This window comes from Bombyx mandarina, chromosome 22 (assembly GCF_030267445.1).
Source record: "Bombyx mandarina strain Sakado chromosome 22, ASM3026744v2".
Lineage (NCBI taxonomy): Eukaryota > Metazoa > Arthropoda > Insecta > Lepidoptera > Bombycidae > Bombyx > Bombyx mandarina.
This window is the reverse complement of record NC_143228.1, coordinates 6181828-6199031: the sequence shown is the minus strand read 5'-3', so window position 1 is coordinate 6199031 and position 17204 is coordinate 6181828. Positions and strand designations below refer to the sequence as shown.

At 49.3% G+C, this 17204-nt stretch overlaps 4 protein-coding genes and 1 pseudogene across 5 annotated transcripts; 2 read left to right on the top strand and 3 right to left on the bottom strand.

The window, feature by feature from the left end:
- Window positions 1–1991: 1991 nt before the first annotated feature.
- Window positions 1992–2494, bottom strand: LOC149500309 (cuticle protein 7 pseudogene; annotated as a pseudogene). Its single transcript, XR_016325080.1, has 3 exons — window positions 2486–2494; window positions 2205–2371; window positions 1992–2115 (listed from the first exon to the last, which is right to left on the bottom strand). The product of XR_016325080.1 is annotated as a cuticle protein 7 pseudogene (transcript).
- A 1180-nt stretch (window positions 2495–3674) lies between these two features.
- Window positions 3675–4321, top strand: LOC114243038 (cuticle protein 7-like). The gene is made up of 4 exons (XM_028174401.2): window positions 3675–3686; window positions 3795–3917; window positions 4004–4170; window positions 4261–4321. Exons 1-4 carry the CDS (start codon window positions 3675–3677, stop codon window positions 4319–4321), a joined length of 363 nt encoding a protein of 120 aa, XP_028030202.2.
- A 3009-nt stretch (window positions 4322–7330) lies between these two features.
- On the bottom strand, window positions 7331–8013 carry LOC114243040 (cuticle protein 19-like). The gene is made up of 4 exons (XM_089737046.1): window positions 8002–8013; window positions 7795–7917; window positions 7549–7715; window positions 7331–7459 (listed from the first exon to the last, which is right to left on the bottom strand). The coding sequence occupies exons 1-4, from the start codon at window positions 8011–8013 to the stop codon at window positions 7399–7401; spliced, it is 363 nt and encodes a 120-aa protein (XP_089593172.1). The 3' UTR covers window positions 7331–7398.
- Window positions 8014–8213: 200 nt separating this feature from the next.
- Window positions 8214–14298, bottom strand: LOC149500308 (uncharacterized). Its single transcript, XM_089737045.1, has 3 exons — window positions 12783–14298; window positions 12368–12581; window positions 8214–8220 (listed from the first exon to the last, which is right to left on the bottom strand). The coding sequence occupies exons 1-3, from the start codon at window positions 14278–14280 to the stop codon at window positions 8214–8216; spliced, it is 1719 nt and encodes a 572-aa protein (XP_089593171.1). The 5' UTR covers window positions 14281–14298.
- A 1737-nt stretch (window positions 14299–16035) lies between these two features.
- On the top strand, window positions 16036–17204 carry LOC114243039 (cuticle protein 7-like). Its single transcript, XM_028174402.2, has 4 exons — window positions 16036–16073; window positions 16188–16310; window positions 16387–16553; window positions 17112–17204. The coding sequence occupies exons 1-4, from the start codon at window positions 16062–16064 to the stop codon at window positions 17170–17172; spliced, it is 363 nt and encodes a 120-aa protein (XP_028030203.2). The 5' UTR covers window positions 16036–16061; the 3' UTR covers window positions 17173–17204.

The following is a 17204-nucleotide window of genomic DNA, read 5'->3' as shown; positions in this document are numbered from 1 at the left end:
TTATTGCGTTGCATCGTTGCGGTTACGCGCCAATTTAGATTTTTAACATACTGAAAAATTTGAATATAACCAAAAGATTCGTTTATCGTACCATCAAACGATACAATGAAGACTCTAGTGTAGATGACAGGTCAAGAAGTGGTTGCCCTCGGTCTGTTAGGACTCCAGCAGTGATTAAAGCTGTGAAGGCGCGAATTCAAAGAAATCCCAAACGTAAGCAGAAACTGTTGGCCCTTCAGATGGGGTTAAGCAGAACCACGGTGAAAAGGGTGTTAAATGAAGACTTAGGGCTTCGGGCATATTAAAGAAAAACAGGACATCGTTTGAATGATCGTCTAATGGACCTGAGACTGAAGAGATGCCACGCTTTGTTGAAGTGGTACGCGGGAAAAAAATATCGGGAAATTCTTTTTTCGGATGAAAAAATTTTTACCGTAGAAGAGAGCTACAACAAACAAAATTATAAGGTGTAACACAGTAGTGAAGAAGCGAGCAACCGTATTCCGCGTGTCCAACGAGGTCATTTTCCATCCTCGCTCATGGTATGGTTGGGAGTTTCTTATTAGGTCTTAACAGAGGTACATTTTTGTGAGAAAGGTGTAAAAACGAATGCAATTGTATATCAAAATACAGTCCTGACGAACCTTGTGGAAGCTGTTTCTCATACCATGTTCAATAACAGGCACTGGGTATTCCAACAAGATTCGGCGCCAGCTCATAGAGCGAAGAGCACACAAGACTGGCTGGCGGCGCGTGAAATCGACTTCATCCGGCACGAAGACTGGCCCTCCTCCAGTTCAGATTTGAATCCGTTAGATTACAAGATATGGCAACACTTGGAGGAAAAGGCGCGCTCAAAGCCTCATTCCAATTTGGAGTCACTCAAGACATCCTTGATTAAGGCAGCCGCCGATATTGACATGAACCTCGTTCGTGTTGCGATAGACGACTGGCCGCGCAGATTGAAGACCTGTATTCAAAATCACGGAGGTCATTTTGAATAAACTTTAGTGTCATAAGAATCTATGTTTTGTTAAGTTCATTTTGGTATATGAATGGTTACATAATGAATAAATTTGTTTCAATTATTTTACATTAAACATGTGACTGAATTTATGACCTGACTAGGTATCTAAATGTATATAAGTATGTATGACAGTCTCTGATGCTAATAACACAGGTAATCGTAATTCGGGGCAAGAAAGACCGTGCGTTATATTTTGTTCCCAGTTATTATTACTATTATTACTACGATTTATTTATTAAATAAAAAAGGTGTATTTTTCAGTTTGCTTAATGTTTCTCCAAGCACTATTTCTAATGTAATTTTGCAATTTTTCTCTATATTATTTTGTACGATCGTACAGTATACATGAAGGTGGACAGTTGTTTTTTGTTCGCTGTCATTCCAATTATTATTATTTTGCCCTTGTAGGCAGCATACGGCCCACCAGAGCCGAGCAGAGCATACGGCCCACCTGATCTTGAGTAGTTACTGTCGCCCATGGACTTCGGCAATACCAGAGGCAGAGCCAAGCCTACCTGCCTACCGTTAAGTACTCTTCACAAGCCTTGTTTGCAGAATGACATGAAAAGTTTAGTTAAGTTTAAGTATTTGGCTGTGTAGGTGTTGATCTTGTGGGACTAAGCCCGTCTTTACCCGTAAGTCCTTCGGGATTCTACCTGAAATGAGTACCAGTGTTCTTGGAGTGTTATCCAAGCGAAGTACGATCGCATGCCAGTATTCACTTGGTTACGGTATTATCATCGTGTCTGTTTCTGTCGCAAATGAGATTTGGAGGGCCGAGCAGTCGTTACAGATCACAATTATCACTTCAACATTATATCTCAGGATGCGGTGCGTCATTCACATTCTAATATGTATGGACTTTTGTCACTACCTTGTGCTCTTTTATAAGTAAATTAAAATAAAATATCTGTTAACGACGCAACGCGTTTCTTTATTTTTGTTAATAACGTTTTGGCTTTTCATTGGATTACAGTATTTACAACACAAAAAACATAAAACGTATTGGATTCATTCAGCTTGAAGCTCAATAGTGGTGATGATGGGGAACGATGTGATGAGTGCTGTGTTTCACATCAGCGTGGAACCTGTGAACAGAATAAGTATGTCCCTAGTTGGTTATTACTTTAAAACTAATTTCGAATGCTTTCACTAACGTTCATAGTGCGATAGTTACCCAGAATGATGATCACCGTGGTAGTGCACGTGTCTTTCGGAGCCGTCAGGTTGGTGCAGCGAGTAATATCCCTTGACAACGTCACCGTCGCGGGACTCGTGCTGACTCTTGTGGTCGCCGGTGTGAGGATCGCTCACTTTGTACTCGAACTCGTATTTAGGGTGGGTCTATAATATGATAATTCAAATTAAATACGATATAAAATTTAGATTATGCAGGTGCATGTGACAACGGACAACAACAAACGTTTGCAACATTGTAAATTACTTATTGACTTATACAAAGGCCATTTTTGGAAAATTAACACATTAGTAGCTCGTGCGTGTACATTTTTTTTGGCTTAATGGGGACACAGGCATACGGCACGTCTTAAAGTGAGTAGTCATCGATGCTTCTAGAAACAAAAAATACCAGAGGTGTAACTTAGTTACTGTCCACCGTTTAGGAACTAATTATTCAAACGTCGTTGTCGTGGCGATCAACCTCTTTGACAGGACATACGACTTACATTGATGAGACCTTGACAGTGTGATTTTTCGAGACAAATGAACGAAGACGACCGTTCAACTGAACATTACGACAGGAAAAAAGGAAAAAAAAGGGAAAAGACAAGGTATAACAGTTTAATACCTAAATAGACGACAAACGAACGAACCGTTCAGTCGTTGAAAAAGGAGTTATTGCGCCGAGGAAGCATCTTCTAGAGAAACTCCAGAAACAGATAATAGATGAACTCTATTTAGGTTGCGAATTGGGCGTTGGTAAAATGAAAATTATGGGATCATCTCAAAAGATACTAAAACATTTCAAAAATGTATGAGACGAACTTCGCGTTTTTGCATTAGCTTATGCTTATCCCACAATAATACACCACTGTCCCAAATTATGGGAGGTCCCACGTATCTTTGCGTTATCTTCTGTGGATTCCACAGCAACTGTAGCCCTCTACACTAAGTTATAAAACAGATTATATTATTATGCACAATGTCTGTTACTTGAAAATCGTCTCATTGTTGCCGCCACTGGCTACCTCAATTCCGGTTCAAGCGGTAGCCAGTCACAGCGAAGGCCCTAGACACATCCTTACGGATCCACCCGATCCATTATTATTGAATTAGATGCTTGCAGCACTCATAAATTAGCCCACAGAATTTCTTACTGGGTCGCGGTTCCGATCCGAGTCTTTAGAAAATCCCAGCCCCTTCTGCCTGAGCCAGTGCTCGTCTACCCGTGCGGGTCAAACTAGAAAAACCCTCCTTCTTAAACAAAAGGGTTGAAATATTTAGCATTTCGTGTACTTGCTGTATAGCACACTCCAATTGTTAAATCGTTACAAAACACATTGCGATAACCAGAAACAATTTAAATTAGCGACTTGGACCTTCGCCGGCTTTGATAACTATATAAAAGTTAGAATTGTTTGACGAAATCTATCACTTGGTCGTTTTCAGTCAGTAGTAACACAATATCATGTTCTCAAAGGTGATTTTTAGTTCTCGATTAAATCCGAGCCTCATACTTTGAAATAGTCAAATATGATTAGTGACAATTAATATTTAGCGGATTATTAATATCTTTTATTCTATCCAGGTGGTGGTTTTGGTCGCGTTGGTGGGTGCGGTGTACGCCGAGCACGCGTTCTCCTCCCAACACATCCACAAGTACGACGGTCACCATGGACCCGTGCACCACGGACACCATCATGATTACTACGTGAGTGACGTACTAATTGAACTCGAACACATAAACTTATATTGGGAAATTTAGCATCTTAAATAAATTGAAAACTTTCAATTCAGACCCACCCTAAATTCGACTTCGAGTACAAAGTGAGCGACCCTCACACCGGCGACCACAAGAGTCAGCACGAGTCCCGCGACGGTGACGTCGTCAAGGGATATTACTCGCTGCACCAACCTGATGGCTCCATAAGACATGTCGACTATCATGGTGATCATCATTCTGGGTTAGTAACAAATATAGTACGGAGATGATACTAATAATAATAATACAGCATCCTCTATCATATTTTAAATTACCATTTGTCTTTTCACAGGTTCCATGCTGATGTGAAATATAGTACTCATCATATTGTACCTCATCATCATCATTACTAAGATTGATTGTGATAATTTTGCTAATCGTTAAATTATAACACAGAGCTACTTACAAGTATTTCTGTTTCGTTGTTTATAAACGATATTTCATTTTGTGAATAATAAAAATGATGAAAAAATAAAATAAAAAAATCAACCCATCATATTTCTGTTTTGCTTAAATCACAATAAACCTTAATTAATTTTGGCGAACTAGCAATAAATGCTAGTTATACGGGCAAGAAAAGAAATCAGTCGAAGACTTATGGTATCCATTATGGTCCTGACTGTACCAGGACCGTAATTCAGGTGAATTTTAGATAGTCATACATTTTTGTTTTACAAAACTTTGCTATCGATTACCGAATTTTTGGAATTAGCTCAATAATGTCAAGTTATTTTACACTATGGACAGTTCAAGATCCTTTTGAGGTATGCCTAGAATTTTTTGCGTTAAATTAGCTGTTTATGTATCATATATTCTTCAGGACACCATCGATGAAATCTCTCAGTAGAGCAAAAGCTTCCAAAGTACCTTAAATATTCAGGTAGTACGCTGTTACTTCGCTATGAATTCGTGTGAATTCACTTTGACCTTTTTACCATGGTAGGTTTCCTTTTTCGGAATAGATTGAAATGAAAACACTGGAAGATGTTTTAAATAATTTACTTTTTTATTTTTATTGCTTATATGGTTGGACGAGCTCACAGCGCACCTGGTGTTAAGTGGTTACTGGAGCCCATAGACATCTACAACGTAAATGCGCCACCCACCTTGAGATATAAGTTCTAAGATCTCAAGTATAGCTACAACGGCTGTCCCTTCCCCTGTGCCCTTCAAACCGAAACGCATTACTGATTCACGGCAGAAATAGGCAGGGCATATACCTACCGTGCAGACGTCCTACCCTTGCGGACTCACAAGAGGTCCTACCACCAGTAAACTTAGACAATGTACATTTTTAATGCCCCTAAAAATGATTCTCGAGCTCCAAATGTGTTGCGAGATTTTCCTGTCCATCTCGATGTTGAATCAGTTTCCAAATTAATAATACTAAGTGTTTGTCTGTCGAATAATTGACGGCCCTGACGGTACCATCAGCTTCGTGCTGACAGTACATGCCTTTCGAAATGTTAACGTCGTGGTTCTCGTGTTGGTACTTGTTGTTGTCAGTCTGAGGATCCTCAACTTTGAATTCGAGTGTATTTTTGATGAGGTTTAAATTATCATTACTTTATTTTCATTGCTTTAAATTCTCACTACATTAAATTGAATTAAATTATTAAATGCTGTTGTTTCTTCTTCCTTATTTCCTCTCTTATTTCCTTATTTCAAATGATCCTATAATATTCTTCCGCATGCAAGGTTCAAAAAACAATCTCAGCGATAGGCAGAGGATGCCTCTAACGCTAATATTGTTGATATTTTTAAACATCGGTAGTCATTTGCCATCAAGGTATGGTCATTTGGTATCAAAAACAACTTCATTTAAAAAAAATGATTTTATTGTAAAAAAGCGTTGGGTTCAGTCATGGTATCAGTCATTTTAAATATTTTATGAACAGATATGAGTAGAAGGGTTATTTTGATATATATCCTGAAAAGCACACCACGCTTTTTTTACAATAAAATTATTTTTTCTTACACTATTTTTAATTCAAATTTATTAAAATTTATTTTCAATTTTTTAGTTGGATTTCAATTTGTTCACTTTTTTTTTCAATTTTGTTTTTTAAATGTTGAATTGTGATCGGTCCTTAATAAGCATACCAAATTTCGAGTTAATCCGACGTTTTGAAGGTGTCAAAATCATATTCGAAGATTCCGTTACAAACATACATACTAACATACATACATCTGAAGCTAATAAAAAGCGTATTATTTATAAACGTTTTTCTATTTCCTATATAGTGGTCACTCTGGTGTTTTAAGAAGTCTTATAGATCTAATGACTATTTGACTAATTTTTACTAATTACTAAACTTACTACATATTTCCTAAACTATTTTTCCTGACTCGGTGATGCAGTAGTTAGCACCCCTGATTGTTGCGCCAGGCGTCGTGGGTTTGATTGCCATATCGGTTAGTTTGTCTGTTTGGGTATTTATTATCCATCCATATATGTATATATCTAAGCGTATATAAGTATGTATGACAGTCTCTGATGCTAATAACACAGGCAATCGTAATTCGGGGCAAGAAAGACCGTGCGTTATATTTTGTTCCCAGTTATCATTATTATTATTATTGTTAAATATATTAAATATATAACTTATTATTACTACTATTTATTTATCAAATAAAAAAGGTGTTTTTGTCAGTTTGCTTAATGTTTCTCCAAGCACTATTTCTAATGTAATTTTGCGATGTTTCTCTGTATTATTTCGTACGTGCTATGGTATACATGAAGGTGGACAGTCGTTTGTTGTTCGCTGTCATTCCAATTCTTATTCTTTTGCCTTTGTACGTAGAAGGGCATACGACCCACCTGATGGTGAGTAGTTAACGTCACCCATAGACTTCAGCAATGCCAGACGCAGAGCCAAGCCTTCCTGCCTACCGTTACGTACTCTCCACAAGTTTGAAGAATGAGATGAAAAGTTTAGTTAAGTTTAAGTATTTGGCTGTGTAGATGTCGGTCTAGTGGCACATGGTATTTACCCGTAAGTTCTTAAAGCGCCTTCGGGATTCACCTGAAGTGAGTACCAGTGTTCTTGGAGAGTTATCCAAGCGAAGTACAATCGCCAACCAGTATTCACTGGGTTAGAGGTTACGGTATTACCATCATGTCTGTTCCTGTCGCAAATGAGATTTGAAGGGCCGAGCAGCCGTTACATGTCACAATTATCACTTCGACATTATATCTCAGGATGCGGTGCGTCATTCACATTCTGATGTCTATATATTCTGGACTTTTGTCACTACCTTACAGCAGAGGATCGTGTGCTCGTTTTTATGTGAATAAAAACAAAATAACTATCTGTTGATTAGGCAACACGTATCTTTATTTTTGCTAATAACGTTTTGGCTTTTCATTGGATTACAGTATTTACAATACAAAAAACATAAAACATATTGGATTCATTCAGCTTGAAGCTCAATAATGGTGATGATGGGGAACGATGTGATGAGTGCTGTGTTTCACATCAGCGTGGAACCTGTGAACAGAATAAGTATGTCCCTAGTTGGTTATTACTTTAAAACTAATTTCGAATGCTTTCACTAACGTTCATAGTGCGATAGTTACCCAGAATGATGATCACCGTGGTAGTGCACGTGTCTTTCGGAGCCGTCAGGTTGGTGCAGCGAGTAATATCCCTTGACAACGTCACCGTCGCGGGACTCGTGCTGACTCTTGTGGTCGCCGGTGTGAGGGTCGCTCACTTTGTACTCGAACTCGTATTTAGGGTGGGTCTATAATATGATAATATAATATTAAATACAATATAAAATTTTATGTGTAGGTGCATGTGATAACGGTAAGTATACTCACATAGTAATCATGATGGTGTCCGTGGTGTACGGGCTCATGGTGTCCGTCGTACTTGTGGATGTGTTGGGAGGAGAATGCATGCTCGGCGGAAACAACACCCACCAAAGCAACGAATAATACTACCTGGAAGGTTTTTTTTTTTTGATTAGCCGCAATCTTTTATAAAATCTTTTCTTTCTCCGGTTCAATTAAATTACAACTGCATACCTTGGAAACCATTGTGAACTGTAGTCACTATGTGAACTGATACGTATTTCAGAAATCTGATTGCTTTTATATTGTTATCAAGTATCAAATAACAGCAAGGTCGTTCTTATTTCATAGGCGTTTAAATTATCCAACCACCAGCAACAAACGTTTGCAACATTTTAAATTATTGTATTGACTTTTTTAAAGGCCAGTTTTGGAAAATGAAAACGTTACTGGCTAGCGCGAGAACAGTGTCTTTTACTTAATAGGGACCCAAGTATACAGTACATATTATAGGGAGTGTTCACCGATGATTCTAGATATCGTAAATACCAGAGGCATAGCTGAGTTACCGACCACCGCTTAGGAACACTCCAGAACTGAATGATGATAGATGGAAAACAACAAGGCAAGGCTGCTTCGGTGACGATGATAAAATGTAGATAATGAGATCATCTCCAAAAAGTATCACCACCGCTAATCATAACTGTATATTTTTGATGTGAAACACTCATGATTTGAGTTTTAAGGTCTTTTTGTTTTTTTTTTTTTTTTTCTGGTAGAGGGCCGAACCTCCTACGAGGTCCCCGCGCAAAAGGGGCGCGCGGGGTATGTGAGACTCTGCATGGTGTTGTGAGCAGACCGCGGGCCCAAGGATTTTAGGACCCACCCACTAAACGACTCCCCTGCACTCTTACACCCGACGTCCGATCCCCTCCGAGGTCAGAACCCGGATGAGGTAGGGGGGCTACCGCGGTCAACACTACAACCAGACGGCGCGGCTCACCCCAAGGACGCCCAGCCGACGGAGCCTTCGAGGCGAATCGAAGGCTCTGAAACGTCGGCCGTCTCGGTACGGCAGCCCGTCGGGCCGCCCAGACGGTGCCGCTGGTGTCCCGGAATACCCCGCTGGACCAGAACCAGCCTGCCGGTTCGGGACGCGATACACCGTCGACCGGTCGCTCTATTCACTCCACGGCAGCGCGCTAGAGTGCTGGTAGCGCGCCGCGCGGCCTCACCCCCTCAGGTCGCCCCTTGACCTTCACCGGGGGGAGGCCGCCACCTACAGGGGCCGGGACGTGCGGGCGTATTCCCGCCTCCGGCCCCCGGCTCGACGGCGACGGATCGGTGCGGAAAGGGAAGAGCTCTCCCTCTCTCGCTCCGCCGCCTCCTTCTGCGAGATGGTGGACTCGCAGAAGTCGAGCATCGCCTTCCAGGACGCGTCGCTGCCGAGCATTGTAGCCACGACGCGCGGCAGCGAGAGGTCCTCACCCATGACCGCGACGAGGGCGGCGCGTTGCTCGTCAAATCCAGAGCAACGCGCCAATGTGTGTTCCGCTGTGTCTTCCTCGTCGCGGTCCGCGCAGTGGTGGCACTGCGCCGTCGGTTCCCTTCCGGCTATCTTAAAGTGGTACCGGCCAAAACACCCATGGCCGGTCAACATCTGCGTCAGCCGGAAGGTGAGGCATCCGCGGTCACGGCCCACCCAGTCCGCGAGAACCGGGCGGACCGCCTCGGCGGTACGGAGGCCGGCCGACGGGTCCGCCAAGCGGCGAGACCACGCCTCCAGCACGGACCGCCGAGAGTGGAGCCTCCGCGCTCGAACTACACCTTCGCTGGGGCGCCCTTCCCCCCTAGAGCGGAGGTCGCTACGTCACCGATAATCGGCAGCGAGCGCCTCCGCCTCCAGGTCCCAGGGTGGCGCCCCGACGAGCAAGCACGCCGCCTCGAAGGAGACGGTGTGGTATCCTCGGATCGCCCTGACCGCGATCGCGCGCTGCGGACGTCGCAGCGCCGCGACGTTCTCGCGGGTCAGGGCGTGGCACCATACGGGAGCGCCATATAGTGCCATCGACCGCACCACCCCCATGTAGAGGCGGCGCGCCACCTGATCGGGACCCCCGACGTTTGGAAGAAGCCGGCTCAGAGAGCCGGCCGTCGCCATCAGCCGAGGGCCCAATTTTTCGAAGTGAGCGCGGAAGCTCCACCGACCGTCCAGTTCGAGGCCGAGGTACCGAAGACCGGTCACCCCAACCCCGACGCGGACGCCTCCGATCACGAGGTGGGCACCCAGAGGCGGCGCTCGTCCCGGCCCGTGAAATAACAGGGCCTGGGTTTTGTCGAGCGCCACCTCGAGCCCCAACCGTCGGATCCTAGTGACGACGTGTGCCACGCCTGCGCACGCCAGACGGGCAGACTCCCGGTAGTCCCTCCCCGGAGCCACGACCAACGTGTCGTCGGCGTAACAAATTACGCTTAGCCCGGGGAGGGGACCCCGAATGACGCCCCGCAGGACCCAGTCGTAGCCGATGTTCCACAGCAGGGGGCCCAGGACAGACCCCTGCGGAACACCGCGTTCGACCGGAAAGCGATACATCGCCCCACCGTGTCCGATGCACTGGATCGACCTGCCCTCGAGGTAGGAGCCGATCAGTCGACGGAGGTATGCGGGGACGCCGTGATACTCCAGCGCCCCCGCGATCACCGACCAGGGCAGGGTCTTGAAGGCGTTCCTTACATCTAAGGATAACGCCATCGCCACCCCGCCCCGGGATACGGCTTCGTCGGAGAGGGCACGCACGCGTAAAATCGCGTCGATCGTCGAGCGGCCCTCTCTGAAGCCGTATTGCTCCGCCGAAAGATCGCGACCCGTCTCGGTCAGGTGCCGGACGATGCGGGCCGCGACGATCCTCTCGAGCATCTTGCCCGCTTCGTCCAGCAACACGATGGGGCGATATCCCGCGGGTGAGTCCGCGGGGCGCCCGTCCTTCCGCAGAAGGACCAGTCTGCCCGTCTTCCATTTCGACGGGAACCGTCCCGACTCGAGGCACGCTTCGAAAAGTCCCCCGAGCCGGTCCCCTAGGGCCTCGAAGGCCAAGCTCCAGACCCGGCCGTGAACGCCGTCAGGGCCGGGGGCCGCGTCCTTCGCTCTCATTCTGGACACGGCCGCATGGATCTCCGCCCCCGTGATAGGGGGAGGGGGCTCCTCGGCAGCGGGAACGCTGGGGCGACGTGGAGGCGTGCCCCACGTGGCGTCCATCTGGGGGGGCTCAAAGTCCCCCCCCACTGCCGGCGGGAAAAGCGCGGAAACTATTTCCCGCAGCTGCCGAGGCTGGAGCCGCTCGGTCACCGGGAGCGCCCACGGCTGCAGTTTCCTGCGAACCATCTTGTATGGGCGCCCCCAGGGATCTTCGTCGAGCGACTCCAGGAGAGTCTTCATGCTCTGCTTCTTGGCCTCGCCGATGGCCAGCTGCAGCGCCGTCTGCTTTTGACGACAGTCAGCGTGCAGCCGGGCCGCCGTCTCCGCGAACGCAGCGTCGCGACGACGGCGGCGGCGGTGGCGTGCGCTCCGGCGGCGCGCCCTCACGCACTCCTCTCGGAGTCTTGCGATCTCGGGCGACCACCAGAATGCACCCCCACGTGGTGCTCGGGGGCCAACCCGGGGCATGGCGGCATCGCAAATGTTTGCCATGGTGCCCCGGAACCAGTCGACCTCCGCATCCACGTCCGCGAGCGGCGCGGGTTTTGGCGCCCACGCAGCAACAGCGGCCGCCTCCATCAGCAACTCCTTGTTCATCCGTTTCAAGGCCCACCTGGGGAACGAACGGGGCGCACCTTGCGGGAGCTCCTCCTCGCCGCGGGCGCCCGCGGCTGACGACGACGACAAGGAGGAGGCGGAGAGCTCGAATCGGACGTATCTGTGGTCCGAGAGCGTCTCCGCCCCCTCGAGTACGCGCCAGCCGCGGGTGCGGCGCACGGCGGACGGGGACGCGAACGTCACGTCCACGTGAGATTCCCCGTTCCACCGCACGCAAGTCGCGACCGTGCCTCTGTTTAGGAGACAGAGGCCGGTCGCGATCGCCCACTCCGAAAGGGCCTCGCCTCGCGCATCCGTGCGGGGGGAACCCCAAGCCGTGCACTTGGCATTGAAGTCCCCCGCGACGATGGCAGGGCGGGACCCGAGGCGGTGTAAAAGCGCCTCGAGCCCGCCCAGAAACCGCTCGAACTCAGCGAGGCTCCTGTTCGGAGAAAAATACGCCCCGATCACGACGGTTCCGTCGATCCTAGCCGCGACGTACCCGGGTCCCCTGGCCACCATTTCCAAGGGGGGTAACGCCGCGGACTGTCTCAACACAATGGCCACGGAGCCGTCGACGTCCCCCATCCAGCAGTCCTGGTCGGTGGGGACGAAGTACGGCTCCGCAGCGACAGCGACGTCGATTGACCACTCCGCCATGGTGTGGACGAGGAGATCCTGTGCCCTGGTGGAGTGGTTCAAATTACTTTGAAGGAAGCGATGGACACAACCCATTACGGGGCTACGTCCATCGCTCCCTCGTCTGTCCCGCCCTGCGGCTCGACAACAGCCGCGGCGGGAACTGACTCGCCGGCTGCCCTTGTTGCAGCCGGCTTCTTTTTCTTTCCGCCCCTCCTCGTTTTTGTAGAGGAGGGGGCGGACTTGCACGCCGGGCCCCTGGCCCAGTGGTCGGCCTTCCTTTTAGCCGCATCGCACAAGACGCAGTGCGGCGCGGCTGCGGTGCAGGAGGCTGCCTTGTGCCCCGGTTGTTCGCAGCGGAAGCACAGGTTGTTGCGGTCCACTGTCGAGGGGCACTTGGCGAGGCCGTGGCCGGTGCCGAAGCACCGAAGACAGCGCCACGGCCTGCTCTCCTGCAGTTGCACGTGGGCCACAACCCAGCCCACGCGCAGCCATCCTGGGCTATCGGAAGGCCGACCCTGTAGAGGGGTGGCCAGGAGGTTCGCCGTTGCGATGGGGCAACGCGCCCACGCCGTCCGGGTACCGGAGTAGGTTGCCCGGAGCTCCCCGACTTTGACGTCGGCGAGGGCGCAGTTGCCCTGCGACGCGATGGCCGCGGCGACCTCCTCCTTCGTGGCGCACTCGTCGAGGCCCGTAATCTTCACCTCCGCCATTTTTACGGGCCGCGCGATGCGCACCACCTCGGGGTCCGGCAGGATCTCCCTCAGCCGGGCCGCCAATTTTTCGGCCGCGGCGTTGGTGTTCGGGCCGGGGCACTCTACCAGGCGGGCCCCGTTGGCCGTCTGCCGGACCTTCAGGCCACCCTCCACGCCGAGGGCGTCCACATTCACGCCACCGCGCGCCCGGGTCATCACCTCGTGATAGGTGATGCCCTTTTCTTTTGCGGCCGGCAGCAGCTCTACGACCACTGCAGCCGACCGCGGGGCGCGCGGCCTTCTTCGTCCAGTTCGACCCCTCGGCTCCGCTCGACCCTGTTGGCGGGGAGCGGTGGCCGCAGGGGCGGGCTTGGGGCGCGGCGCGGCAGGCGCCGCTACCTTTTTGGGCCCTCGCCGCACCACCGTCGTCCAGGCCTCATCCATGTTGGCCGGGGCGGGGGGCAGTGGGCGGGGCTGGGGGGTCAGTGCCGGTTTGGCGGCGTTGACGCCTCCCTTCTTCTTTGTCCGGCTCCTGCCGGGCCCTGCCTTCACAGGCTGGGGCGGAGCAGGAGCGGACGCTGGTTTTCTTGCAGGGGCCGTGGGTGCCGGCACCCCCGCAGTCGCGGGTATAGGTGCAGCCGCAGTGGGAGCTCGCGCGGGTGTCGCTTTCTTCCCGCTGTATGTCTTTACAGCGGGCTGCACCCTCCTGCGGGGCGCCGGCACAGGCGCACTGCCTTTCGCCTCATGGGCGAGGGGCGGCCGCGCACGCTCCACCTTCGAGCTGCGCGCCTCCTGTATAAGGAGCTGCCGCCTCAACTCTTCGACCTCGCTGAGGCCTTCCACTTCGGGCGGAGGAGGGACAGGGGCCGAGCTGCGTTGCCGCTCGATGAGGTCGGCAACCATCGTTCGCAACTCGGCTATGTCCACTTTAAGTTGCCCATTCTCCGACTGAAGATGCGCATTCTCAATCGACACTTGTTCAAGGCGGGCGTGCAGTAGGGCCACTTCCTGCCGCAAGCCCGCCGTCTCGGCGTTTGTGGTGCGGTCCACGACGTCCTGCAACCTTTCCTCTAGTGTGGCGGCCGCCGATTTCATTGCCGACACTTCGGAGCCCTTGAGGCCTGCAGTTGATTTGGCCGCTATGGTCGTAACTATTTCTCCGACTATTTGACAAGATCGGAGGGGGTCAGAGGGACCCACCAACGTCAGGGACCGCTGAAGGCGCTCGATCTCTCCGATTTTGTTTTTTTTATTTTTTGTCTCACGGCAGGCGGCCCTGGACTGCGCCGAGGAGGCAGCGTCCAGTCCGCAAGACGACGGCTTGTCAAAATCAAATCCTGTGGCGGGCGACGCCGCAGCAGTCGCCGGCCCTTCCGCCAACGCCATATATTTGGCACTGGCAGGCTCGCCCTCCGAGGAATCGGACGGAGCGGAGGACGCCGGCTGTCGAGCCGACTTCCACTTCCGCCGAGTCCGCTGCCGAACACAATCGGCAAACAGCGCCGGTGTCTCCCTCCCACTGGGCACGTCGCCCCTCACGGAGCTTCGCACCGAGTGTAGTGAGATGAGGCTGTCGCACCTCTCCAGCAGCACGGTGGGGCTCTGTCCCTTACGCGACCCGTGTTGTCGCCCCCTTCGTCGTGGCAGTGTTTGCCCCCCCCAAAAACGGTGGGGCAGCGGCCGATCGCTCGACCGCACGGAGGGATTCTCCCCCCGCGGAGCGGGAGGTACCCTCCTGGGGTAATAATTTTTAACAGGTGCCATTTTTTTCATGTTTCCTTTTTGATTAACCAGGGGTCGGTCCCCTGGGGTCTGGTTGGTACCCTCGGGACTGGACTCCCTCCAGCCATTCATCCCATCGCCGGGCACCAGAGCTTAGGATTGGGGCATTTTTTAAAGAGGTTTACGTCCTCGCGGCCCCGTGCCTCGCGGCAGCGGCCCCCGTCCCCCACGCGGTGAGGATTACGGGTTGGCCGGCGGCCCGCCGAGTGCAACGAGCAACACGACAGACCACCGCCCGACGCTCAAAAGAGCAACAACCACGAAGCCACGCCGGTATACCGGTACCCCCCTCTGGAGGGCGTGCCCCTGTAGCCGAAGCCGGGGACATGGCGACCAGCGGCCGGAAGATGCATAAGCAACGCCGGCTCACTACTCCATCAAAAGGCAGGCCAAAAGTGGCCCACCATCTCCCATGGGTTACGTCCGAAACGGGTCGGACGTGACCCGAAGATAAACAAAAAAGGGGGAAGAAGGGGGAAGAGAGAGGGAGCCCGAGCGTCTCCAGGAGGAACACCCTTCAGCGAGTGAAGGGCGTGAAGAGCCCGCAACTCCCCCTGCTGGTTTTGGTCCGCGTCATCCGATCTCTTTCGTTGCAAAGCCTAACTAGGCTATCCTACACCTACACCTAACCTACCTCCCTAACACCTAAGAATCCTTGCAACGAAAAAGATCGGACGATACCCCTGGGAGTGGGACTGTTCCCAGAGGATCCCGTTATCCGCCACCTACGGACGCGCCCGGTGGAAGTCCAGCAAAACTCCCCCACAGACGGAGCCCCCGGCCACGCAGAGTGCGCGCCGGGGGGCCCGCCCAGGTCCCTCGGGAGTTTTAAGGTCTGATCCAACCTTGTTTTATTATTGAGAATTAAAGATCTAAATGACTATGATAACGTTCACGCCAAGAGCATCGGTACAAGGAGGTCGTTGGCTTTTTCATTCAACATGTACATTGTAAGCAAGCTGTGATGGTGTTTCTTCTTCAAATTACCAACGTATTTGGTTTATAATATGTAATTAAACATGGATGGGCAGACGGAAACCCGTTTAATTAGGAAAGAAAAAAAAAATTAGGGCCATACGCGTGTTTTTGTATTAGTTTAAGTTGATCCCACATTAAAACACTACACTCCTGTATGAGATAAATTGTATGCGCTCTAAAATATTTATGTGATTTTAAATGGTATTCCATACATCTAAAATTATATCCATTTCATGTAATTACTTTATAACATACATCTGACTGTTTTATTGTTACAAAACACATTGCAAGAAACAATTTGAATTACTGTCTTGGACCTTCGCGCGGCTTTGATAACTATATAAAAGTTAGAATTGCTTGACAAAATTTATCACTTGGTCGTTTGCAGTCAGTAGTAAAACAATATCATGTTCTCAAAGGTGATTTTTAGTTGTCGATAAAATTTGAGCCTCGTACTTTGAAATAGTCAAATATGATTAGTGACAAATTTACTGTTAATTTAGGGGATTGTTAATCTCTTTTATTGTATCCAGGTAGTGGTTTTGGTCGCTTTGATGGGTGCGGTGTACGCCGAGCACGCGTTCTCCTCCCAACACATCCACAAGTACGACGGTCACCATGAGCCCGTACACCACGGACACCATCATGATTACTACGTGAGTGTAACGTTACCACGCACCCAAAGATTGCATATTTTCGAGAGCTCCATTGAACTGAATTTTTCTATTGCAGACCCACCCTAAATTCGACTTCGAGTACAAAGTGAGCGACCCTCACACCGGCGACCACAAGAGTCAGCACGAGTCCCGCGACGGTGACGTCGTCAAGGGATATTACTCGCTGCACCAACCTGATGGCTCCATCAGACACGTCGACTATCACGGCGATCACCATTCTGGGTTAGTAAAAAATATATTTTTCGTATCTTTAAAATTTCTTTATCGTACAGAAATTATAATAACGAAAATAATAGACCTGGCCATATGGATTCAACTATAAAAATAGCGAAAAGTTTTGACCGACATTTTAAGAAACTTTCATAATTCAGATGGCTTGGAAGCCTCGTACAGAAAGCAGTTTTAAATACGGCGTGTATCGTAAAGAGATCTCTAACTAGGAAACCCTAACAACTGGTGGCATTTTTTTTTATTGCTTAGGTGGGTGGATGAGCTCACAGCCCACCTGGTGTTAAGTGGTTACTCAAGCCCATAGACATCTACAACTTAAATGCGCCACCCACCTTGAGATATAAGTTCTAAGGTCTCAGTAATTTGTCGTAAATATTATAATATACCATTAAATAATATACCAGCGGCAATTCATTATTATAATATGTGGGTTTTCAAAAATCAATTTTGTTTACCATACATATTTGTTTAATAGGATGTAAATAAAATATATTAGAAATATTAGTACAGTAACCCATCTTATTAATATTGACATTTGTCTTTTTACAGGTTCCATGCTGATGTGAAATATAGTACTCATCACATTGTACCTCATCATCATCACTATTAGACGGTTTATATCATAAGATTGTTTGTGATAAT